This window comes from Alternaria dauci, chromosome 5 (assembly GCF_042100115.1).
Source record: "Alternaria dauci strain A2016 chromosome 5, whole genome shotgun sequence".
NCBI lineage: Eukaryota > Fungi > Ascomycota > Dothideomycetes > Pleosporales > Pleosporaceae > Alternaria > Alternaria dauci.
Window position 1 is genome coordinate 1,004,095 of NC_091276.1, and position 25,494 is coordinate 1,029,588.

The 25,494-nt window shown below is 53.4% G+C and overlaps 8 protein-coding genes across 8 annotated transcripts; 3 read left to right on the forward strand and 5 right to left on the reverse strand.

Moving 5' to 3' along the window:
• The first annotated feature begins 228 nt into the window (after window positions 1-228).
• ACET3X_005827 (uncharacterized protein) lies at window positions 229-1,041 on the forward strand. The gene has a single exon (XM_069451971.1). It carries the CDS (start codon window positions 281-283, stop codon window positions 968-970), a length of 690 nt encoding a protein of 229 aa, XP_069306187.1. The 5' UTR covers window positions 229-280; the 3' UTR covers window positions 971-1,041.
• A 493-nt stretch (window positions 1,042-1,534) lies between these two features.
• ACET3X_005828 (uncharacterized protein) lies at window positions 1,535-2,437 on the reverse strand (the record flags this gene model as incomplete). Its single annotated transcript, XM_069451974.1, has 1 exon — window positions 1,535-2,437. One exon carries the CDS (start codon window positions 2,435-2,437, stop codon window positions 1,535-1,537), a length of 903 nt encoding a protein of 300 aa, XP_069306188.1.
• Window positions 2,438-4,141: 1,704 nt separating this feature from the next.
• ACET3X_005829 (uncharacterized protein) lies at window positions 4,142-4,943 on the reverse strand (the record flags this gene model as incomplete). The annotated part of the gene is made up of 3 exons (XM_069451975.1): window positions 4,142-4,362; window positions 4,420-4,698; window positions 4,784-4,943. The coding sequence occupies 3 exons, from the start codon at window positions 4,941-4,943 to the stop codon at window positions 4,142-4,144; spliced, it is 660 nt and encodes a 219-aa protein (XP_069306189.1).
• Window positions 4,944-5,403: 460 nt separating this feature from the next.
• On the reverse strand, window positions 5,404-9,481 carry ACET3X_005830 (uncharacterized protein; the record flags this gene model as incomplete). The annotated part of the gene is made up of 7 exons (XM_069451976.1): window positions 5,404-6,107; window positions 6,162-6,778; window positions 6,828-6,960; window positions 7,463-7,758; window positions 7,922-7,940; window positions 7,989-9,002; window positions 9,169-9,481. 7 exons carry the CDS (start codon window positions 9,479-9,481, stop codon window positions 5,404-5,406), a joined length of 3,096 nt encoding a protein of 1,031 aa, XP_069306190.1.
• Window positions 9,482-10,220: 739 nt separating this feature from the next.
• ACET3X_005831 (uncharacterized protein) lies at window positions 10,221-15,266 on the reverse strand (the record flags this gene model as incomplete). The annotated part of the gene is made up of 3 exons (XM_069451977.1): window positions 10,221-10,865; window positions 10,922-13,538; window positions 13,585-15,266. The coding sequence occupies 3 exons, from the start codon at window positions 15,264-15,266 to the stop codon at window positions 10,221-10,223; spliced, it is 4,944 nt and encodes a 1,647-aa protein (XP_069306191.1).
• Window positions 15,267-17,645: 2,379 nt separating this feature from the next.
• ACET3X_005832 (uncharacterized protein) lies at window positions 17,646-18,968 on the forward strand (the record flags this gene model as incomplete). Its single annotated transcript, XM_069451978.1, has 3 exons — window positions 17,646-18,033; window positions 18,090-18,646; window positions 18,696-18,968. The coding sequence occupies 3 exons, from the start codon at window positions 17,646-17,648 to the stop codon at window positions 18,966-18,968; spliced, it is 1,218 nt and encodes a 405-aa protein (XP_069306192.1).
• Window positions 18,969-19,985: 1,017 nt separating this feature from the next.
• ACET3X_005833 (uncharacterized protein) lies at window positions 19,986-20,997 on the reverse strand (the record flags this gene model as incomplete). Its single annotated transcript, XM_069451979.1, has 3 exons — window positions 19,986-20,125; window positions 20,182-20,629; window positions 20,698-20,997. 3 exons carry the CDS (start codon window positions 20,995-20,997, stop codon window positions 19,986-19,988), a joined length of 888 nt encoding a protein of 295 aa, XP_069306193.1.
• Window positions 20,998-22,950: 1,953 nt separating this feature from the next.
• Window positions 22,951-25,494, forward strand: ACET3X_005834 (uncharacterized protein; the record flags this gene model as incomplete). Its single annotated transcript, XM_069451980.1, has 1 exon — window positions 22,951-25,494. One exon carries the CDS (start codon window positions 22,951-22,953, stop codon window positions 25,492-25,494), a length of 2,544 nt encoding a protein of 847 aa, XP_069306194.1.

Consider the following 25,494-nt stretch of genomic DNA (forward strand, 5'->3'; position numbering starts at 1 on the left):
CGCACAGAAGTTGCTAGGGGACTAGCTGATCACATTCCTTATTCCACCACGAAATACTGACTAGATACGAACTCGGCTAACAGATAACATAAATTTTCCAAGATGACGTCCCCGAGGCCAGAAAAAGCTGCCAACGCAATCGGGCCTTTTATCTCGTAGCTACCCCGCATGTCGTCACATAGGCAGGGTACTTTCAGAAAACCGTCGAACGTTTCTTATAATCTTAAAGTAATCCCATTCTGCACGCCAGTTCAGTCATATCAAACAACACATCTTCACAATGTCTAAGCCAAACATTCTCTTTGTCCTTACCTCTCACAACAAGCTCGGCGACACAGGCAAGCCCACTGGCTGGTACTTGCCAGAGCTCGCGCACCCCTACCACGTCCTACACAACAAAGCTAACATCACCGTCGCATCCCCCAAGGGCGGTGAGGCTCCCCTCGACCCTGCATCCGTCGAAGCCGCCAAAGACGATGTATCTGTCAACTTCCACAAGAACAACGAGCAGGTGTGGAAGAATACCCAAAAGCTGAGCGACTTCAAGGGAAAGGCGAAGGAATTTGACGCCATTTTCTACGTTGGTGGTCACGGGCCCATGTTCGACCTTGTCGACGATCCGACGTCGCAACAACTTATCAGGGAGTTTTGGGAAGCGGACAAGATTGTCTCGGCCGTATGCCATGCACCGGCTGTCTTCTACGATGCTAAGCTGAGCGACGGAAGTCTGCTTGTTGCTGGAAAGGAAGTTACCGCATTCACAAACGCTGAGGAGGAGCAAGTGGGCTTGACAAAGGCTGTACCATTCTTGCCTGAAGATGCGCTGCAGAAGGCGAGCGGAGGCAAGTTCGTCAAGGCAGCGGAGCCCTGGGGCGAGAAGGTTGCTGTTTCTGGCCGATTGATCACCGGACAGAACCCAGCGAGTGCGACAGCTGTCGGAGAGGCGATCGCAAAGGCATTGGGCATTTAGGGATATCAATAAGAAAATAAAGGATAATCAATACAGCTTAATCCTCATCGTGGGACACAATTTATCGTGAGATATAAACGCTCCTCATTTGCAACAGGTGTTGTACACATTCAATCAGCCATGATTCCTAAGATTTCTATCGATGCCCAATTCTTCTACATTAACCGCTCTACACGTACTTGAGTACAACGTCAGTGACGGTCCCATAAACGGTGGCTAATGGGCAAGCAGCAACAACAACTGGGTACTCCGGTGCCTTGGTGGTAACGGGAGCGTGCGATTCGTCAACCGGCAGGTAGGTACACGAGAGTGTGAAGGTCGCTTTTTCGGGCTCCTGGGAGGCCTACTGTATCGCGATAATCATTGAGGTTGAGCTTTGGGGAACGGTTGATTGTGTTGCTTTGGCTGCTGGGCCGGCAGGTAGGTAGTCTCGTAAGAATTGTTGGCGATCATGATAGTGCTCGAGACAGTGATGGTAGAGTTTCTGTAAGAAACGGTTCCGTTGTAGTGCTTGTGGCGGATGGTAATAGGATAAGCAGTAGCGACTTCGGAAGTGGTTGCGTCCTAAGATGTGGCACTGATGACAGGGACGTATGACGAGATCATAGTAGATGGCTTGACCACACCCTTGGTAACAGTGACTAATACCTCCATGGTGCTTGTTTTAGTTGATGTGACAACAGTTGTGGAGTCCTCAGAGGTAGCCGTGGAAGAGGGCACAGCAGATGACGAGGCTTTGACCAAAAGAGGCGTGAGCTTGCTCACAACCCAGCTTGACGCCTCCTCGGTGTAAAGCTCGAAGTAATTCAAATGCTGGGCAACATCATCTCCTTTGGCGCAGACTGGGTCGCCAGCAGCGCAGTACGACCTCAAGACAGCAGAGTAGCGATTCAGGCGCTCAAGGTTAGCGCCGGTACGGGGCCAGGCTTGCTTATCCGCTCCATCAAGAACGTTGTAAGCCTGGTTCGTAGTGTGCTTAACGTCGCCCCAGAGAACAGCTGCTTTGACAGCCTGGCCAGCCTGTGAGGTGGAGTCGAGTCCAATAGTTTGTGGGTCAACGTTGCATGCATCGTCGCCTCCACCACTTAGAAGAGCTCCGGAAACCATGGCACCTTGCGAGTAACCGTTAATTACAATCAAAGTGTCCGGGCACTGGGCGTTGTACTCGGTAATTTGCCTGATGCCGTTGACGGCACCTTCTTGGATCGTAGGGCAAAACTCCACACCGAGGGTAGCATCGAAGACAATATCCATGTAGTCGCAAGAGTTGCCCTGGGCCTGGAATTTTCCGCAGGTCGCATCGAGGAAAGGTGAAGTGCGGCCATCGTGGTATGGAGCGTCATTGCCACGAGCCATGAAAATTGCTACATCGTTACAGGCGGCAGCGACCTTTGGGGGTGTGGTGCCTTGAGCATAGGCGGCCAATGGGAGAGCTGCTAGAACAGCAGTAGCAAAACTTTGCTTCATAATGTTTGTTGAGGGTTGTAAACAAGGCGTCAACTGTTGGTTGTTGCGGAACGTCGATGGAGTCGTGTATGAAAAAAGGATAGATCGAATAGCGAATATCGTGAGAATATCAAGTATGCCAAAGATGATACAGCATTGACTGTGTCACTCTGGTCTTATGATGGGAGCGAGTGGTAATGGCAGAGCGCAATGAGAAAGTAAGTTGGGAGGATTCAGCAAACAGGAAGACGCGACAAGATATGTCAAACTGCCAGTGGGGCCCCCTTGACCAACAGGTCCCATCTGATGCTGTCTGGACGTTTCTGCGGGTGAAGAGCCACAAACGTGCAAAGACGCATGCTTGCAAGCGCATGTTCTGCCGACAATCCGTTCGTACACTCTGCAGCCCTAGCGACTGTAACTATTGTATATTCACAGATCTTGTGTTTATTTTAGGTTAGCAGTACACCGCTAGTACGGGAGAGGCAATGCATCTTGCTTGCTATGACTCGTGCGGCATAGTTGGCAGTACAACCGCCGGCATTATCTCGTATCAGGCGAGAAGGATAGGAAAAGGCTACCCGAATTATGATACCATATGTGCTACAGACATCACTCCTTGTGAATGGCGATCAAGTTTCGAAGGTCGCATGTCATTCATGCCCCTCTCTTACGGGATCATTTTGGTTGGGGGTGTGAAAATTTGCGTAGCCTGATGTTGAGAAACTACGTTGTGTTAGCTTTTTGCGGTGGTCAAACTACTGTCCGCAGGACATGTGTTTAGAAGGTTTCAACCGATGATACAGTGATTTGAGCCCTGATATTTCGCAGTGGCGCGCTATCGTGCTCTTGAACCAGAAATCACTTTTGCGTCCCCATCTTGTCCCTGAACCGCCGATTTGGGCAGGTTGGCACCGGGTCGTTTGATCGACGACAGGTACCGATGTCTACAGACGTTGGACTGCGCACTTCTAGATCCCTCAGATGGAAGGAACAACCAAGGGTACGTTCGTTTTTACTCGGCGTCGGACCGGCCTGGAAACATGGCCGCCGAAGGCATAAAAGGCGTTGGCCATGCTCACTGTAGTTGCAGCATATGTGGCGGAAGTGGGGAACGCGACGGTAGTTTGGGACGCTTGAGCCTTCGCTGTGGATCGAGGTCTTCTAGAATTGCGCGATGGATGAGACTCGTGGATTGTCTAATGCATTATATTTCGAGCGATCGCATGCTTTACCAAACGATGACGAGATGTGACAGGGATGGAGTTATGTGGTGCTGCGTGATATGCATGGTCGTCGTTCGCGGCTGATGTGGCGGTATTGCGGTTATCGATAATTGGACCCAGGTGGTGGGCGACGTCATGTCGCTACCTACCTAGGTACTAAGGCTACTCAGACAATTGTACAAGCTTCTCTGGGATCTAGGTCGCTACTAGTGCCTGCGAGTATCATCGATGAAGCAGTTACCTAGGTACTTGTTAAAATGACAACGTTGAAAATTCGCTAGCACTGCAGCTAAAGATTGGATTCGCATAACTGTCGCCAACAGGCACCTCACAGGCTCACCATTGGCCCAACGAGATGACACAGCTCCGTGAGCGACATCAGAAGTTCATTGGAACATATTCCAGCACAAGCCAGCTAATATCCTATCGTTACGATGAGACAACTCATGAGTCGTGATCATGTTGTTCATTCTCCAGCATTTCATGTCTCCATGCCATTTCAAACGACACTGAACAGCATGGCGAGCAAGCAAACTACCCCAGCAAACGACCCAGACGTAGCAATGTCAGCAGCGCCTGTGGTCGTAGTGGCGCTGGTAGAAGACTCAATTCCACTGTTCAATGTTTCAGAAGCAGATTCGGAGGCGGTGGTAGAATCAGGTAAGCCACTCGCCGTGCTCTCCTCGCCAGATACAGTCATTGAAGACGACGCAATATCAGCTAGAGAAACGTTAGCACGTCGCGTCCACGGGCCACATAAACCTATACCATACGTACCGTTTCCAATGTCTCTAACCAGCGTGAAAGCCTCCTGCCCCAGACTCGTCGCCCAACACCCGAGATAACTCACACCCTCACTCGCACCAACGGTCGGCACCACGACTGCAGTGTTGCAATATCCTTGATCGCAGAATAAACTCGTCTGTGCTGCAAAAAGGGTTGCGGCACTGCAAGATGACCAGAAGATGCAGTCTGAACTGCCGGATGCGCAACATTGGGCGTATGACCCGGAGGTTGAGTAAGTAGCTGGGTAATCGCAAGAGCGAAGATCAGACCCTGGATCGGAGCGCAGTTAGTGGCAATGTACTGGCAGAAGCGAAGTGTGGTATAGTGTTGACACCGGACGGATGACTCGGCTTACATTGTCCATTCGTCGCATCCACCCATCCAACCAGCGCAGGATCTTCTCCGGCTGATGTCTGCCGGGGTGCAAGTTCAGCCCGTGGGGTAATAAGTGGATCGGGTACGGCAGCAACCGTTACGGCAGTGAAGCTAATCGCCACTGCCACGATTGACTTCATCCTGGACGCTTGCTGGAGTGCTGGTGTTCCGACAAAGTGACAAGAAGCGCGTTTGTGGAGTCAAGGATGCTGTGCTGTGCGAGAGGAAAGCGCGTTAGATTTAATGATTGGGACTAACATTATGCCGCGGTACAAAGAAGCGATTCAATAATTGTCAGCCAAGCGAAGGAATTGTGGCGTATAGGAAGCGAGATGAAGATGCCTAGAACGGGACGAGTCGGTGACAAGAACAACTGAGATGGTAAGCAGAGGAGATACTGGTATCTCTGTTGCGGCACACGAAAGACGGAATACTACTGATAATATCAAAAAAAATGTACAATTAAAAGGGCATAAACTAGCAGAATGTTTCTGAATCGAGTGAAAACAAACGGCTAGTATTGCGGACATGGAAAACCTGAGGCGTGTTGTTGACGTGTGTGAGCAGCCCAGGACGTTATCTCTAGGCGCCCCCTCCCCATCAATCTCGTTTCTCCGTTACGACAGGCACATCCTGGTGACTATCGGATCCGCTCGCAACACCCGATGCCGCCAATCCAGGAGTTCTAGGCCCATATCCGGTCAAGACCATCATGTCTTCGTCCGCGTCGCTAAAATATTTGTAGTCGAGCCCCCTCAACTCGTCTTCTTCGGTCGCGCGAATATGACAGCCAGGAATTTTGTTGATGATGAACAGCAAGATGACCGAGATGACAAATGACCACGCCGCGCATGTAGTCGCAGCGGCCAGCTGATATCCCATTTGCTTCCAATTCTGGGCCCACCAGCCACCCTCGTAGAAATTGCTTACGCCGTCCATAGCGGGTACATAGGGTGCTGCGAAGAAACCGGTCATGATGTCGCCGATGTAGCCGCCAACACCATGTATGGCGAAGATATCTAGACCCTCATCGATGCCGAGGAGGTACTTGTATCGAACTGTGAAGAAAGATCCGCAAGCAGTGAGAGCACCTATCAGCGCCGCCGTCTGGACTGGAACGAATCCGCAAGCTGGCGTAATACCGACAAGGCCAGAGATGATGCCAGAGCAAAAGCCGAGAATCGAGAACTTGCGGGTGAAAATATACTCCAGTAAGACCCATGCCATGCCGCCACCGCAGGCTGCGAGGTTGGTGTTGCAGACAATGTAGACAGAACGGATGGTGATGTTAGCACCAGAGGCACCTACAGACGGTCAGTTTGTCTCTTCAGAACCCAACCGTACACGTCGCTACTAACCATTGAACGCGAACCATCCAAACCAGATGAATATCGTGCCGAGTCCAACAAGGAACGGGCTATGAGGCTTGAAGTGCGGGATCTTGGGATGATGCGACTCTTTGTGCGGATCGACACGCTTACCCAGCATCAACGACCACGCCAAAGCAGAGAATCCAGACGCAATATGCACAGGACCAGAACCCGCAAAGTCGAGGACGCCGAGTTTGTAAAGCCAACCATTAGGATTCCATTCCGAGTATGCGAGCACGTAGTATACGAAAGTGGTCCAGCAAAGCAAGAATAGCATCGAAGGCCCTAGACGTCCTCGCTCAAGCATCGCTCCTGCCAAGATCATTGCGGTGCAGGTGACGAACGTGAAACCAAAGGCAGCGTAGAGGATGTCCGGGATAGCAGCGTTCGCGAGCGACGGTGAGCCAAGAGTGTTGTGTAAACCTGCTTTGGATAGATCTCCTAGGAAAGGCCCCGTGGTATGTGACTGGTAGAGAGAGTAACCGTACACCCAGAACTGGATGCCTGCCGCGCATGCGCAGAAAAGAGATTGGAAGATCATAGTAAGCGCTGATTTCCGGCGGTGCATTCCTGCGTAAAGGAAGCCGATCGCGGGTGTGATTTGCCTACTCACAATCAGTATGTTCCAGTATATGTGGCAAGTACATAGCGTACCAACATATCACCGTGCTGACCAGCATCCAGCACATGTCGCCCTTGTCGTAGAGCGCATTGAGGTCGGTGGTCATAACATTGCCGCCGTTAGGATCGACAGCATAGTCCGGCCACTCAGTGATTGGGGTTGGAGCTGGTATGTCCGCCATGTTAGAGTAGGTTGTTTGTGCTCGACTGAGCAAAACACTAAGAGCTGTGTACCTAGAGCAATCTGCAGAACCAAACCCCCGGGGAGTTACCGTGTTTATATCTAGGCCTTCTTTTTCGACCCGTATCTTGGTTGCACGGGCGCGCCATGTCTTTCCTAGGATAACACCTGGGCATGATATGCAACGCGTCGTATGCATCCAATCAGCACTCCGTCAGCGGAACCCTAACCATGGGAAGGAACGAATGTCTTCGACCGGCATAGTTAAAGGCACCCAACGTTCCTTATCGTTCCACTTCCCCAGAGCACTAGGAGGAGTGGAGACAGCCAAGGAAGCGGAAGGCGGAAGCCATGTGTATCGCTTGGCAAAAGATAACGAGGCGTGGGGTAGCTCGTATGCGGGACCCGTCAGCAACTCGCATCGGTCGCAAGTACACACAACATTAACGAAGACTTTTCGAAACAAGATCCCAGCACTTGCGCATACCCGTGGACAGCGTCTCGTTGTCCATGGATTCGGTGTCTACCCATTTGCGAGCGGGCGGGCCCTTGCATATAAGCTCGACAGGTTCGGCGTTATCGGCGTCAACTCTGTACTGATAGGCATGCATGGTAAGCTTCAAATGGGTGAAGACATGGACCAATGGCGGGTGACTCGCAACATAACGCGCTTTGCTCATATCGGGTGCGCCGGCGTCGAGACCTGAAATGTACTGCTGCGCCAACGTTTTACGCTGCTGGGGCGTCTTCTGCGATGCAGTCAGCGGGCTCTGCGGGAATTGCCTGTGCCACAGTCAGCGAGCGCCCCCTGCACTACCAAGATAAGAGAAACCGAGGATCGGGCCTATCATGAAACATGATACGAAGCTGCACGACAATGTGCGTTGGGAAGTACCCGACAAGCCACCCGGCAATGTCTCCATGATAGGATGCGTATATTACGTACCAAAGTGATGCGAGAAGACCTTCACCGATTCGTCAGCAGTGCTTTAGCATGGTGGTGCACAACATACCTTTTGCGGGCCTTTGCTCTATCAACCATTTGCTGCTGCCGTCTCCCAAGCGCAACTCTACCATGCACACGACACAATCTTCTTCGGCGGACTTCTTCTTCGCGACCTTCTTCGGGAAGAGCGAGCAGTATGTCGGTATCGATTTGGACTCCCTGGTAGGTACCGACAGCTTCCGCTTTTTCGGGTCGTCAACAGGTGGACTGACACGATACTCTGCATCGTCTTCGGTGTCCTTGTTTGACTTGGGTGTGCCAACAGCAAAGTACTGCGAGATTTTGTTGCTTTGTTTCGTAGCCACTTTTCTTTTTTTGGTCGCTTGCGGTAGCTCGTCATCTGTTGCATCTTCAGCAACTGCAACCAGATCTTCGGTATCCAGAGAGGCGCAGAGAGCACATGCGTCCTCGATGTCGGGCACTACAGCCGGGGACTGACGCTTGTCAGATAACGCCTTGCCTTCGCTATAGACCCTGCATGTAGCCTGAATGGGGCACTCGCCGCACTTAGGTCGAGGCGTACAGACAGTGGAACCCAGCTCCATAAGCGCTTGATTCCATAACCCTGGTACGGCGCTTGGGCGCGTTTCCGGAAAGTCAGAGGCATGCTTGATGAGTTGATCCGCCATATCCCACATTACATCAGTAGCCTTCTTGTCCTTGACGTCCATGTACAAACCCAGCTGTCGACTAAGCACGCGCATGACATTCCCGTCTAGGACAGGTTCTGCCTCGCCAAATGCGATACTAGACACTGCACCTGCAGTATATCTTCCAATACCGGGAAATTCTTGTAGTTCTGTCGCACCACTGGGAAGAGCACAACAGGCGCCGGCCGACTTGGCCACCATGGCTTTCGCACCTTCATGAAGGCGTGTCGCACGTGAATAGTAACCAAGTCCTTTCCATACGGAGAGGACGTCGTCATAGTCTGCCTCAGCAAGATCCTGAACTGTAGGCCATTTTGAGATCCAGTTGTTGAAGTAGGGAATGACTGTCGAAACGCGAGTTTGCTGGAGCACTGCCTTAAAGTCAGTCAAAGTTTAATCCGATTTCCAGCTCGCTAGACGTTGCTGGAGGTAACGAAAGAAACCGGGGGACGGTTTCTGGGTGAACACGTGACTGCGCGTTTGCGCGTTCTCGTTGCCCGATGTCCGCAACTACTTCCATTCATAAGGCGTACTTACTAACTTCAGACACCCAAACCTCATACGCCCTCTTTGACAAGACGCGCCCAAGTTCTTCTTTGTCTTCATACTCGTTCGGGTCAATCCACTTCTTCCTCCACGGCATGCTACGTGTCTCCGCGACGCCATTAAACCAACTCAACAGCGCGTCGCATCCGGATCGGCCGCTGAGAAGCAAGGGATAATGGTATGACGCATCGTGCACGCGCGATGGCGGTAGCGCTGCAACCAGAGAAGCTGAAGGGGCAGCGATGCTAGGTTTGCTAGGCTTGCTAGGCTTGACTGCTGTCGCAGTCTTCTTGCGTGGAACCATGGCGCGTCGGATGTGCGTAAAGACGATATTTGCGAACCAAGAAATTAATAACAATTGATGTCGTTGGCTGCAGCGTGTCGGGTGGGATCTAAGGGGAAAGTATGAGTGGAGATACGATCGCGCTAAGCATTGCTAGTGTCGCGATCGAACTTGCACCTCCTTGTCTAGGATAGAACGAACTACTGTAATACGCTGGCTCACACTCGATATTGTCTATTGCGAGAAGCAAATAATTGAACAATGATTTGCGTATGCTGGCAGAAAAGTATTTGTCGTACGTGTCAAGCGTTGACAGTCTACCAGCTGAGCTAATTCAATCTCTGAGTAGAACAATCCTATTGAACCAGTGTTAGGTATCACACGCAGCTAAGACTCGTTTCCAATTCATGGCGAGCGCAAAATGTCAACGCGATGCATGAGTGATATTTGGTTCTACCACAATGCCATACCGTCCAGCCAACGCCGAAGAAAATGCTATGCGAGAAAGTGACTGAAGCTATCTACTCCATTCGCAATCGGCAAATGGTGCCACACAAACCCAGTTGGCATCCATAATATCCAATCCAAATCAATATGGGGTATAGGAACAAGGAACAGTAACAACAACGAACGTAAGTGCTCGCTAAATCCAGAAGCCTTTCGAAAATATGCCCACAGGGTCTAACCCAGATGTATGTGTAATGCTCGTCTCAGAAAAGAGGCTATGCCGTCGATCTAAAAGAAGGATGAATGTAAATCGCTAAGCGCGCGGGGTTTGTTCATGTTGTAACCAGATGTCGCCACCTTCGCCCTTCTCCCACTTCTTCCATGCTATCTCATAAGCGTCTTCTAGGTCTCTGACCCACCGTTTGGTGTCAAAAAGAGGACTTGTCCATCGTGACTCGTAAAGCATACGGCGGAGCTCACTCAGACGGCCCTGGGCTCGGTGCCCGTTATAGGTGCAATTGCGTGCAAGGCGAATAGCCATGGCTTCGTATTCATCGTCGTTGTTGGCAATGAGTTCTTTTGCCGCTTGCGCACCCGCTGGCGTCTTCGGCAGCGCACCCTTGAGAATCGAGGCTGCCATACGGGAGCACATTTTGTACTTGTAGCGGGGTAACGTAAGCAACGGTGTTCCAGACCAGAGAACGTCAGCAGCAGTTGTGTGTGCATTGCATTCTGGTGTATCGAGGAAGAGATCACACACACGGGCCCTAGAAATATGCTGATGCTTCTGCGCGACGTCGGTGAACATGATGCGACTTGCCACCTCTGCACCTGCCCAGAGAAGAGCTGTTTGTCTGAGGTTTGTTTCGCCGAGGTCGGGGAATCGCAAGAGCCACAAGACTGCATTAGGTATTTTTTCGAGAATGCGTAACCAGGTACGAAACGTAGTAGGCTCAATCTAACGATAGTATTAGCACACAGTCGACTTGCTAGTTGGAACATAAACAAACTTACCTTGTACAGCTGATTGAAGTTTGCAAGTATAATCGCATTGTCCGAGAGGTTCGGAAAGATCTCTTTACGCATGGCCCAGCGTCGTTGCTGCTCTTCCTCCCAATTGGGCTGTCGTCCTTGTGAGTCCGGAGCACTCTGTCGATGGTCGCAACAGAAGAAGGTATCTCGGCAGAAGACAATGTTCTCTCCGTATATCCATTCCTCATCATCTCCACCACTGTTGTCGTCTACAAGAGCGTCTTCAAGATCGACGTTACGGCGCCATTGTCGGAGGGTGTCTGGAGGTACAGCGGTGTCATCGGCAAGTAAATAATCGCACCATTCGGCGCCTAAAGTGCCTGCGAAACCCATAAAAGCCATTTGAATGGGCGCAGGACGGGCAGCAAAGACTTCGTTTCGTGCGCCTCTAGTGTAACCATTCAGGTTCACGAGGACATGTATACCGTCGTGGGTTATCTGATGGACAAGTCGTTCCGCTGGCCAACTACTAGCATCGTAGAATACTGGCGATTCTCTTTCAATCTGTTTGCGATGCTCCGACCCATCACTCGCTGTTGTGGCGTAGCAGTATGCTTTTACTCTGCTTGGATTGTGGAGGCCGAAGACCGACTGCATTAGGTGGGCTAATGGATGATTGTTGAAATCCGACGATACATAGCCAACCTTCAAATATGGTTGTGGCGGTGCAGGAGGTTGATAGACAGTTGGTGGTAGCCATGGAACCCTTAACGTCGAGGTCGAGATGCGGAGGCCGTTGCGTTGTGAGATGAGACGGATCTGTTTAGCTGACATGGGGCACGTAAATGTGTGGAAAGGGAGAACAGTAGGTGCCGCGGGTACCGTTAAAGCTGCTGGTAGTTGAGGCCTCTTATAGAATGTTGGTGGCCGCTGCGTTCCAGTAATGTAGCGATCCTGGTACCATTGCCATGTGATACATCGTATAGCACGCTCAACAAGTCGTACGATGCGAGCGCCTTCCCACTTTTGTCCTTTCCACTTATGCAAGAAAGATACCATGCTGGTCTCCTTCTCTTTTACATCTTGCACGCTCCCTGTAAGGGATAATGGACGAACGACATCCTGAATGAACTGTTCATTCATGATGCCTCGGCCCCAATCCTCACCATCGGCAAGCTGCTTCTCAACCAATTTGACAACCTTGTGAATCCAACCCGAGTTTGATGCGCCAGGGATCCTTGCGTCTAGGAGCATACCGACATCGTTGACATGCCAACGATCCCTTGACCCACCATCTTCAGCAATGCCACCTCTACCGGCCCAGTTACAGACAGAGTTGAGGGCGTTGGCAAGCCCACAAACAGCTTCAGCAAAGTCAGGACTGGATTTGACTGCTTTCTTATAATAATAGATAGCATCGGCGATCCGGCCTTTGTCTTTGACAGCGTTGGCGAGATTGGCAAGAGCAATGTCAAAGTTTGAATCGCACTTGACAGCGTGTTCGTACATGTTTATCGCGTAATCGAGCTGTCCAATATCTTTCAAGAGGCTTCCGAGGTTCGTGTAGAGGTGTGCATGGGACTGGTCCAGTTGAAGTCCGTAATAATAATACGCAAGCGCAAGAGCTACTCCACTGCCGGGGACTAGTCCAGGAATTTGAGGATGTGCGAAAGCATGTGACATTGGGCTGGCCTTGCAAGGCGCGGATTGCTGTACGCTAGCGAGGAGTATACCTACGTTGTTCGCTGTGGATGGACTGGGCTGTAACGAGAGCGACAAATAGTAGAGTGCTAGAATTTCTCGCACACCGTAGTTGCTTTGGTACACGGTAGTCTTGGGCGAATTGGTTGCCATACCGTCTTGAAAAATCTTCGCTAGTGACAGCAAAGAGTTGCTTGTGGTCGATATGGCTGCTTTCCTGGAGAGTCCTTCGCTAGGAACGTGCTTGAGACCAGGCAGTTGGCCGTGCGGCTGGAAGCAGAGCTGAGCTGTCCTAGTAGCCGCATCCGGCGGTAGCAAAATCGGATCAGATGACGGAGACATACGACGGCCCCCTGGAGAGCGCTCCGACACATCGTATCCAACAACAGCAAGAATGCGCCTAATGAGGCCATCGATACCGTTGGGATGGGGTCCAGCTCCAATGAGAACGGCGTTCTCAAAAGCTGTGGCAGCACCAGCATTGTCGCCGAGAGCGTAAAGCATGTTACCCTTGGCATGCACCAGAGCTAAAATACGACCATTGTCGCTACCAGCAACAGCATATCCGCTTGAACCGAAGCCCGGCTGGTCCGAGCCGGGAAGCTCATCCAAGTCTTTGAAGATGGCTTCATCCTCTCCCTCGAACTCAAAGATGGGCCGATCGGATGCTTCTGAGACGCTCGACTCGCTCAATTCGGAGGCAGCACGTTCACTTTCGGCTTCGAGGCTCTTCAAAGCGTCGGCCCTTTTAGCAAATCTCAAATGGCGTTCGACTTCTTCAATGACTTGAACCGCTTCACGACCTTTGTGATCGCTGCAAAGTAAGCCAATGAGATGTTCGACGGCCTCGAAGTAACTGGGTCGAAGCTTGACTGCGCGTCTCCAGTAGTCTTCTGCTTCACGCTTCTGTTGGAGCGCAAGCATAGTGGCCGCAAGATTTGATATTGCTTCGACATGACTGAATCGTGTTAGTGTGCTTCGGTCGCAAAGAATGGGGAACTCACTCTTTATCCAATGTAAGGATATGTTTGTACCAGTCCTGGGCTTTTTGGTAGTCACCTAATGCATATGCTAGACAACCACCCAGAAGAATGCCATCGATCCAGCTCCATTTGCTCTCTTCGCAATGCTTGGTGATCGCTTCGAGTGCCGAGGCTGCCGTCATGCTCGGAGACAGGCCCTGGCGGAGGTTCTGGTGAGCACTAGCGACAGAACCGGAAGTTCGCCGCAGGGTACGTGGTGGCTCCATGCCTGGCATTGGAGGGAGCATGGGGTGTTGTGGCGCTATGCCTTGCCAAGATTGACCGTTGGGACCCGGACTGCCTATGGACCACGCAGACAGGGAGCGCGAATGCGGCATTGGAGGTCTCCTGGATGCAAACTCCGCTCTGGATTGGGAGGCGTATTGAGTAGGAACAGGATACGAGACACGTCGCTCTAGGGACGGCATGCCACCAGGAGAGGAGCTCGAGAGGCTGAGTCCAGGTTGTCGTGGTGGCTTTGGATAGATGTGAGGTCTGTGATGGGCGCGACCTTGGGCGTTTTGCGAGTTTGACTTGCGTGTTGATTGCAAGTACCTGAGTAGGTCGACATAAACTGCGTGAGCCCAGGCAAATACCTTTTCTTTGCTCTGGCCATTGGGCGACTGCAGTCCATACTCGTCGTTCGGTATAGCGGGAGTATACTCCTGGACCGGCGTTGTCTGCCCAGAATTCAGATAGTCTTGGGCACGTTGTGTCAGAGGAGGAGGAAGCGACTGATTTTGATAGTCCAGCGCGACATGATTTTGGGGCTGTCCATAGGGCGAGAAGTCTACGGACAGCCTCCCTGCATGGTTATACGCGCCTTGGCCATAATCTAGATGAGCGGGAGGTTGCTGATAGTGTGTGTAGTTGGGCATAGCATTGTAGGTGTGGCTGTTGTAGGCGTTGCTGTGAGGGTGACTCCAGTTATGATTAGGATGATGTAGGAAGCGAGGATCCCGCATAGCAGCAGGCCGATAGGGAATGTAGGTGCCATCATGCCAATAGGGACCGAACGGCGCTTGGTCATTAGAAACAGTTGGATTCAGCGGCGTCTGGAAAGGTGGACCCATGGGTCCGCAGAAGGGATGGCCATACATTTGATGGGGTAGAAGGGGTTGTAATGGGGGAATTTGGTTGAGCATAGAGTCAATCTGGGGTAGATGCTGGCCCGGAAGCCCGGTCCCGGTCTCGAAGTAGCGACTGGGACTCCATTCTGATGTGGCCTGTGGGTTATGTCCTAGGCCACTGTTTATACCCGGTGAGCGCAGAGGAAGATCCTGCTTGACACCGTACGGCAACTTTGATTCAGCTGTCACGGGAAGAAGGATGTGTTTGGTTGCATGTGGCTCTCCATTCGTCTCAACAGATGTGCCGTCGTATGCAGCTGCCAATATTCCGTTGGGCGTCTTGCGGCGGAGCATGTGTTCTGCAGGTTTGGACGTGCGGCCAGCTTCAGAAGGCTGTGAGCCGTAGGAGTTGTGTCTCGACAGCGGGTGTGCGTACTGCTGCGGTCTTGCGTGCTGGGCAAGACTATGCCCCTCGACGTTGGTAGCATTGTGAAGGAACGAGGGGTGGGATGAGGCAGGTGCGGTGTTGTTGTAGGCCACGGCCGAGGGAAGCTGCGACGGCGGCTGCGGGGGATACTGCCGAACCATAGTCATGGTGGGGGAGCCGCTAGAGGGACTCTGGGACGCAGACAGTGTATCAGAGAAGTCGTGGGTATGGTGTGTAGAGGTGATCGGGCAGGATTGGTCTACGACACAGCCTCACCAGGAGCGACTGGTGCCGATGCCTTCGCGAAATCGTCGCCCGTCTGCTACGACTGACATGTCTTTTGGGGCGTGAGTAGGATTCCTCAGCACCGGGCGTCCACGTACTGGCACGTCACCAGCAGAGACCCCGGCGGTAGTTGGAGATACGGAGGTCGCAGATGCTGTCCGCTCGTGCAGAGGCTACGCGAAACAGCAAAGGGGCGTCTGTGTATGGCGTGGGCAAGAGCGAGTGTTTTACGGAGTTGGATGGGTGGGGAGTGTGGCAGTCGCCTCAGGCGTCAGTCGGCGTGTGAAGGATGCGGATATGCGAGGATAGCGGTGTCCAGAGTCTATGTAAGGGCGGGACCCTAAACGTGTCTCTCTGTCTGTCTGGAATGTACGGAATGTACCCACCCGCATGCACCAGAGCCGCCTATCTGGCTGCGCACTCTCTGGCGGCTGCCTTGCGCGATCGCACGTCGTATGTAGGACGCGGTTCAGGCGTCGTGTCGCGGAACGGGAGTCGTCTGCGCGATGGGCGCACAGCAGCGGGTTTCGAGCACAGGATAAGCGTGGTACGGGGCGCAGCAGCAGCGGTCCGTCACGTCGTCTCTGTCTGGCTGCGTGTCTGCAGCTTCCCAGCGCCCGAGTCGGAGGGCGAGAATGTCAGCGCTCAGCACAGGCGGCGATGCCTGCTTTTTCACACGGTCGGCGGATAGGCGGGCGCGAGAGATGACGAGGTGTGGTGCGGCGGAGACCAAGCAGCGGCAGGCCTATCCACTTCCGTATGCATTCAGTCGTTCGAGTGGTGGCTTGGAGCGATCCCTGTCGCAGCACGACAGGCGTCTGGGGGGATTTCCGGTGATGATCGATGATCGCGCTCGACGGCTGGGCTTCACGATGTGTGTCTCTGGAGAGATGTCTAGATGGCGTGCAATGTCCCGATCTCTCCCACACCGACTCGTTGAAAAGAAAAGTCGGTCCTGATGCTCTCCGCACTGCGCGTCCACAACTCCACTTGGGTGGGCTGCAGAGCCATCAAGCCGCGAGAGACGGCGGCTTGCAAGGGCCCTGGTCCGCTCCAACGTTCACGGCGATCTCCAACGCCAATCAGCCCTCTAAACGACCAGCGCGTCCATCAATGCAGGTGCCCCAATATCCACCACCATGTATCCATGACCCAACAGCCCGCCGTGTCCTTTGTTTGTCACTTGTCGAGCCGGGCCTTCTGCTTGAGCTTGGGGGATGGAAGATGGCGCCCCAAACGCCCCTTGTGTATGGCTGGCTGCTGGTCATGGCTGACAGAAACGCCACGCGCATGCTTATATAGGCTTCCACATGTCGAATCACCAGCAGAGGAAGTCATCACTGCTGCCGCGTTTCATGTGCCACGCGCATGCCGATCTGCATAGTGTACCAAGAAACCGACATAGGTCGGAGGCGCAGGCTGCATAATTGACAGCATGCTCATCAAGAGACATGTATCTATGTATATATATGTTGACCTCGAAAAAGGACCACTGGAGCCAAACCAAAGGCAAGACAACGCGGTGAGTAATGGGTCGTTTCCTCTTCTTCACACCAAAATAGGCCTATACAGTAAGGGAAGTAAGGGCCAGAGTGTTGGTGAAGTGAACATCACGAGCATAAAGTATCGTTGCTAGGCAGCGACCTGTTAAGCCGGCTTGACATTGACATCCGAGTTTGCTTGTCGGGACTGTCCACGGATACACTGCGTGCGCCCAGGCGACACAAGGCGGCGCCGTTCCAAGCGAACTTCGATGCCGTGCCGCAAAGGCCAGGCTTGCGCCTCGGGCAGGTAGCAACCAAGGGCGCAACTTGGATGCAGTTACTCAGGAGTCGCTACGATTAGTTTGAGATGAGCTTGAGTCGCAGTTCTCGGCGTATACTGCGTCTCTAGCCAAACAGACGCATCGAACGGCAACGTTGGCTGATCATGGCCATGAGGAGGGTGCAAACCAAATGCGTGCCGTCGTGAACGCATCCAGGGAAATGTGGTGTGCGGTGGTGAAGAAGGTAGAGGTGTGTAGCTCGCAGAGATTTTGTTGCATGGGCTGCCGCCAAGCCCCCGGCCCTACCATTCGCCGAGGCTGGGATGGCCGACTAACCAGAAGCAGTCGCGGTTTGATGTAATCTGGCATTATTACGAATGTCCCTCTTGTCAGTCACAGAACCCATATCTCTTCGTACGCCTTCCACCAGAAGCGATTTCTCGCACAGTCACCGCCACAACTCAGTCCGCCCGCGGCCACGAGTTCCACCTTCACCATGGCCGAACAAGGTCCCCCACCACAGCAAGGTCCTCCTCAAGGCGGGCCACCACCGGGCTCTTTTTCCATTCCCATTCCCCTAGGACCCAATGGCGAAAGGCCCACGCCCGAGCAGATACAACAGATTCAAATGCAACTTCAAGCCGAGGCACAGAAACACGGGATATCAGTCCAGGAATACGTCCAAAGACTGCGACAACAAGCAATGGCCCAGCAACAGGCCCAGCAGCAGGCGCAGATGCAGGCGCAACAGCGGGCTCAGCAGCAGCCCATTCAGCCTGGACCGCCGAAACCAGAAGCGATTGCGGTCGCCAACTGGCTGAAGTCGCAGGACTTGAAACCCCGGACAGTTGTACACGACGAGAAGAGGAAGGACATGTTCAGAGGTGGGCATTGCCTGTGACAGCCTAGTTCTAGGAGGACATATGCTAATGCGTAACAGTCAAGCGAGCCATCCGTGCCCTCCAGTCGCCTGCGTACCAGAAAGCCCGTGCTAAGAACCCTCTCCTCCCCGAAGTCACTGACCGGGCCTCCGCCGAGAACTGCTTCAAGCTCTTGCCCCTCTCTCTCCTTGCGCTTCGAGTCTCAAAGGTCGACGATAATGCGCACGAAGGTCACAACCATGCGAAGCCTAAGCGTGTCAAGGGCTTGTGGACAGTCAAGATCGAGCAGCACCAGGACGCAAATGATGACAACTACTACATCTGGCTATACGAGGGATCACAATGGAAGCAGAAGCTGTACGCTGCTGGTGCCCTAATCCTCGTCATCGCCATAGTCTTGTTCCCTCTTTGGCCGCTTTTCTTGCGACAGGGTGTCTGGTACCTGAGTATGGGCATGCTTGGCCTTATTGGGTTGTTCTTTGCCATGGCAATCGTTCGACTCATCATTTTCGTCATCACTATCTTCGCGGTACCCCCTGGTCTATGGCTCTACCCCAACCTGTTCGAAGATGTTGGTTTCTTCGACTCATTCCGGCCAGTATGGGCGTGGCAAGAGGTACGTTTTATTTTCCAAACTTTTATCGACTACAAACTGATGAATCCAGACCCCTGAAGATGTCAAGGCAAAGAAGGCTGCTAAGAAGGAGAAGAAGGCTGCCAAACTAGCAGCAAAGGCCGCAGGTGGAAAGGCTAAGAAGTCGGCTATCACTGACGCTGTACATGCTGAATCTCCCCAAGCTGCTCCAGCGCCCGCCGCAGCCGCAGCCCCTGCGCCTGTCAACTCCGCACCACAGCCCACAGGTTCAGAAGCTGCACCAGAGGGTGCCGTCACGCAGCGAGCACCGCGCGCGACAGTCGAAGAGGTTGATGACGAGTAGAGTGCGTGCTGTTGGGTAGACTGAGGGTGGTTTGATACTTTGCATGGGTTAGCAAGGCGGAGTATAGGCGTTTGTTATGGTGGTGTACATGTATCAGCACGTGTACAAATACTAGGCTGGAATGTCTAATATGATGCCAGTGTTGATGGATTCTGGAGAGTGGGACATATGGCGCGGAACGTTCTGGCGGATACCAGGGTCACTGTCAATGATTCCATGTAGCTAACATTCTTGCCACTTCTTTTCTAGCGCTTGATATCGTTCATGTTCGAATCAAAAACTATGGCACTAGCGAGCTACTCGACGCGTCTACGTGTCTTTTAAATTTTTCGTGTCCATGCTTACTAGGAATATGCCCCAACTGTGTAGCAAGCGTGTACGCGAGACAGCTATGCCGCTTCCGCGTACTCGGCAGCAGAACGCATCGAGAACGTTGCCACGCAAGCGATGCGGGGTACTAGCAATTTCTCCGAGTGGTTGAGGTGGGGTCGTTGTTTGTCATGTTGCTGGTGGGAGGTGACACTTAATGTACATCAAACAGGCCGACTCGTGTCTTGGACACCTCGGGGGCCAACACCGCGATTTCGATGTATTGGCGCATCGCTTACGCCAAGGTGGAGCATAGAGAGAACGGAATGGACAGATGGCAAGAAAAGTTCCGCGCAGGTGCATGGATATTCCCTGGCGCTGGGATCCGTCATGGGTTGCATCATCCATCCATGTAGAAAGACGTCGACCAAGCGTTCCGCGGAGCCATGTGAGAAAGTAGTGAAAAGTGTATTGTTTCGCATACAGAAGAAGAAAGAGTGAAGAAGATGATTTGCAACCCACAATCATAACTGCACCCAGCAGGCAGGTAGGATGAAGCTCATGCTCGCTATTTTGTTGCTCGGAAATATCCTAGACGCCGTTTAACCATGCAGCATCCTCTTCTCCTACGCCGACACGCTTCGTCAATATCATCAGAGGAGGTTCCCGAACCAAACGCTCTTGGAACACAGTTTAGCAAAAAAAGCCCTACTCTGCTGACGCAGGCGGCTGACCACCCTCGCTACCCTGGTCAGTGCTTTCGCGAGTCGAAGCAGGAGCGAGGCTAGAGTGGATGGCGGGCGAATGGGTGACTTGGCTGGTGGGGTTCTGTTCTGCTAGTTGGCGCTCTGGGGTTGTTGAGTTAGCAACTTTGCTCGATTGTGAAGCTGTGGTAAGTGCGTACCGAGTTCTCTTATCCGTAGCTTCAGCATCTGGTTTTCGCGCGTCAGGTTCTGGGTCTCGGCCTGGTAGAAGGCACTCTCGTCTCTTGAAGTTGCTGCAGGGCTGAGAAGCATGTCGTGGGGATCGTAGGGTCCTGCTTGGCCTGGTACAGGACGTAGAGCAGGGGAGCCAGCATGGCTGCTGTGGCGTGAACGGTCGGCAAAGGACGACTGGCGACTGATGGTGCCGAAGCCAAAGGGCGAGCGAGACCGTGGCTGTGCAGTAGAAGGCAAGGGCGAGGTGACGGGCGGAGAAATGTGTGTAGACTGTGAGAGTGACGGAGGGATAGACATGGAGCGCTCCGAGGTTGGCGTGCCATCATCCACGGCGGACGCAGAAGGCTGTGGCTGGTTGGCCTGCAGAGTGTTGATCTGGGCTTGCTGGCTGCGGATCATGTTGAGGAGGCGGTTCTGGCCATGTCAGTTCAAAAGACCTTGGTGCCGTCTGCTACCACGAGGGTGCACGTCAACAAACTTACCACCTGCCCTTCCTGCTCGTATTCTAGCTCTTGGTGGAGCTCGCCCAGGCTGGGAGTACGCTCATGATGCGGGCTATGCGGCCATGGGCCTCTGCTGCGGGAGGACGGACTCTGCTGCATCTCGCCAGGCGCTGGGATAGCTGGGTCGTTCAGGTTGAGGTTCATGCGGATGCTGGACCGGCGACGGGCGCGCTCCACGTCCCTGCGCATGCTACCCGACGAGGGCCGGCGCGTCTCTTCGTTGTGGATGCCTGCATTCATGGCGGCAGTGGCAGCTAGAGAGTGCGGTGAAGTTGCCATGGTGCGTGAGTTTGTGGGCGACTGGTTGCGGGGCGAGGGCGATGCATGGGGGGAAGCGGGCAGCGTATTCAAGTCGGGCGCCATGTTCCTTAGGTGGTGTCATGTACCGCCACTAAAGATACAGCGTGTACAATTCAGGTATCTGGAGAAGCAGCCAGAACGCGTGACCTTGCGGTGACGGATCTCACGGCGCTGGGCTATGATGAGGGTTTGGTGGGGGTGTGAGCGGGGCTCGGAGCTCCAGCCAGAGCATCCATCCCTCCCAGGGCTGACTTGCTGCACTTCGGCCTGCCAGGCGCGCTACTGCAGGAACACGCCCATGCCCACGCCCCGATCCTCCTCCTCCCCAGCGTCAGCCTCATTTCGTCTTTTTGTTTCTTTCGCTCCAGCCTCATGCACTGTAGCGGCCGTGACAACCTCCGCACTACTCGTGCTATGCATGCCATCCTTGTGCAGCTGATGGGCAGAGTCGCTCCATCATCGATACGCGTATGCACTTGGCCGCCTGCATCTCGCACCTGAGACGGCATCACAAATATGCAAAACAACACGGTTGCTGTCTCTCTGCATAACGAGAAAAAAAAAAGATTCTACCCCGGGTACCTCTGCAGCAGTGTGACCGTCTGCTTTTTCGCGCCATCACCACGCGTTCTCAGCGTCACGATCGAGGTGGACGTGCCATGGGTTGGGTTTCGTAATAAGCAATAGCTTAACCCCATCCAATATCTCCGAGTATTGACTGTCGGCGATCAGCTTCCGCACGCCTGCCGACACGTCGTAGATCGTGCAGGCCTCGACTCCAGTCACGACGCGGTGCAAATCAAATTTCCACGTTGGGCCAGGCAGAATTAGCCACCGCGTTGGGCAGGACTGCCCAAGGCCGCTGCTGAAACATGGTGGCAGCACCTCGTTAATCTACAATCGTCGTCGGGGCCTGAGGATGGAGGCCACCCTCTTCCGCTGCGTCCGGGCAACGACCTCTTGGACGCAGCCAGCGTCGACTCTATCATGTAGCTCTCGAGCACTGTCAAAAGACGTTGTGCCGACCCTTCACCGGCTAGCCAGGTCAAACACGCCAACATCGTCCAGGCGAGCGCTAGCGTGCGGCGCCATCGCATCCCTCCCAACTTTCTTCTGAAAATGACTGTAAAGGGGCCTTTATGCAGCCCCTGCGTGTTCGCATCACACACGACGGAACCTGGGAACTGCTCCCCCTGTACGCTACCATGATTAGGGAGCATTCATCTGCGGCAACTAACGCTTGCCACTTTTCCTCTCCACGACTCAACTCAACGTTGACAAGTCGTTTCAGTCTCGTCTGCTTGCCTCTGCTCCGTCATATCTGCAGCTCCTTCTGCTTCTCCAAGGGCTCATGTCCTGTCCTCTCGTTTGATCATCTCTTCTCCTTGTGTTATAGTCCTGCTAGCTATACCGCGCTCCTTCTACCACTCACCTGGCATGCTCCACGTTCTCTACCGACCGACACACGCATTTCACGATACTCGACAAACTTCTATCCCAACCATAACCCACTTCCTGCGATTTTACATACTTTTCCATCGGCCCGAGGTCTTGCTTATACTGAATGCAAGCCTACCCTGTCAGGGTCTCTAGGAACAACTTAGGTCGCCCGTGCGACCAATTTGCACGACCTGGATTACCCGTCCAACGTCTCCCGCCTAACTCAACGTTGTTCTGAAGTCGACCATACTCTGCTGGCTTTATAAGCCAAGGTCGTCCATCATGTCCGACCTCTCTGGCCTGATCTACGCTGCCTCGTCCAATCCTATCGGCAATATGCGAAATAAATCTCACAGCTCGTCGATGAGTTCCCGATGGCGCTTCACTCGATCCACCGCGAACCTACAGGAACCCGTTGCACGGTCACCGTCTGTAGCGTCCCAGGCACCATCAACTGTACCCACCAAGAAGCTAGAACGCGTAACATCCAAGATGTCGCTCTTCAACCTCTTCAGTCGACCCAAAGTAGAGAAATCTCGTGGACACACCGAAGTTGGCCTCGCAGTACCAATGCGGCCACAGACTCCGCCTAAGCCTACCCAACCTATCTCCATACCCAAGTCTTCACTGGGACAAGACCTTTCTCCTCCCGCTCAACAGACGATTCGCACACGCTCAAGCCAGATATTCCGACCCATGTCCATACGGCCGGCTGTACAACATCACGAATTTGGAAACTGGGATCCACCTCCGCTGTTCCAGGCTTTCCCACAGTCTTTGAAGCATGCCACTGTACAGGCATGTGTATTCGCGCCAGAGATCCTGATGAGGTCACAGAGTCAAAGGCAGCAGGCTGAGTCGCTACGCGAGAAGATGGATAACCAGCGCGACCTTTCCACAATTGCAGAGAACGATACCGAGACAAAGAAGCTGGAGAAGACACACAAGCGTCTCATGTCCAATTCTGTATTGAATCCCCAGACTCCAGAGCTTGTCAATAAGATATACATCTTGGTCACGGCAGGATTTGTGCTCCAGTACGCTGATGATGGCGCGTTTGATCGTCTGCCTGAGAAGGTGCTGAAGCTGGGTAAGGAGTCAGCGGCTTTTGCGTGTGATCTCATACCTGGCAAGCACTGGGTGTTACAGATTTCCAGTCACGCCAGCGACGACGGAACATTCGAATCGGGGCCAAAGAACTCCCTTCTTGCTCGCTTACGAACGCAAAATGCCACCGTGCGCAAGTCAGCCACAAGTTTCCTTCTGGTTCTCGAGAGCGCGGAAGAGATGGATGAGTGGATGACCATTGTGCGAAAGGAGATCGACAACCTTGGCGGCATGAAGGCAAAGGATGACTATGCGCGAGCATCCTCTTCTACCGATGACTCCGGTGGGAAGAATTCGTCCGAGACTATGAACCATCGGTACAGGGTCAATCGAGACCCACATGTTGTCAGCAGGGTTGTGCCAGTTGAACCACAGCATTCGACGTCGCCAAAAATCGTAGCCTCCGAGTGGGACGTGAACCAGAATGACCAAACAAAGAACAGTATCGACTCTTCTAGTGGCCAGTCCGCTCGCTTCAATGCCAACAACCGCCTTTCAGTGGAGGTGTCATCTGTCGCTTCGACGCCTGTCTCTCAACACCAGGTGCAGTTGGACCAGCTTCGCGGACGGTCACGATACTCGTTCATGTCAACAGCCACGTCAGCATCAGGCGCCGGCACGCGCAACACTTCGCGAGAGTCATCTCCAGCACCACATTCGCCTCTCAAGGAGGAGTTTGGTGTGGCTGGTGAGGGTGAGCCTCTGCGGAGCGCAATGTCTTTACGGTCGTTCCACATGAATCCTAACAACACCATGTCGTCTCGTCGCAGGTCAATGCAGCCTTTGCCAATTACGAACGAGGATTTGAGCCAAACTGCGGCATCACCTCCTACGAGCCAACGGCACTCCTTGTACAATCCAACTTCCCCAACTGTCCAAGAATTAGGCCAGCCATTTGTTGCAGGTCCAGTCGCGCCACTAAAAGAAGAAGAAGAAGAAGAAGCGACAAACACAACCGATGCCTCGCCAGCTACCACGCAGAACATTGATGTTGTTCGGTCGTCGCCTCCTCAATTGAAGACCGAAAAATCTAGTCAGGCTGATGACAACGATCTTCTATCAACACGAGAAGATAGTCCAGTACGGTTCAATGCGCATGTATACAGTGCTTCACCACGGCGGGACGTAATCTCACCACCGCCTAAAGACCCTGCCCCAGTACCCCCGCCTCCTGCTCAACGTCAGTCGATAATGGGCCCAGCCCCCATGTATGCTTCTACCACTGGCGATTCCAAGACTCGGCGTCGGACTTCTGCTTCACCAAAGCCTTTCTTACGGCCATTCCCAGTTCGACCACAAGCGCAACACGGCGATTCATCGACCATCGTATCGAGGCGGCAGTCTTCTCTTACACCATCGCCCACACCCTCGCCTTTGCCTCCGGGTGTTCACATGAACCGATCGGTTACCGCGCCCGTAAGGTCACCTTCGGCAGCTTTGAATATGCAGTCGACCAACAACCCGTATGGGCTGCATTTCGCTCACGCATCACAAGCTCTGCGCCGTCCTGCCTCGGTCCAGATCCGTTCTGCCGACCACGCGCCATTCTTGTCATCCCGCCCAATCCGTGCCATTGCATCCACGCCATCATTCGTCCCCGGCCGAAGAATGTCTAATGCACCTGCTCCTTCATCAAACCCTGCTGCGCATAGACCAACACCCAGCATCGAAGCGCTGAGACAGCAGGCGTTCGCACAGCAAAAGACCATCAAACCCAGACGTAGTCTCGCCTCTATGGGACTGCCGCCACCCGCACCACCACCAAACAAGGCGTTACCAACGCCACCCCGCAACATAACTTCGCCCACTCCTCCACCCAACATGCCACTTCCTCCACCGCCACCGAGCATGGGCCTTCCGGCTCCTCCACCAACTATGCCGTTGCCGCCTACGCCACCAGAGGCTGCATTGCGTGCTTCAGGAATCTAG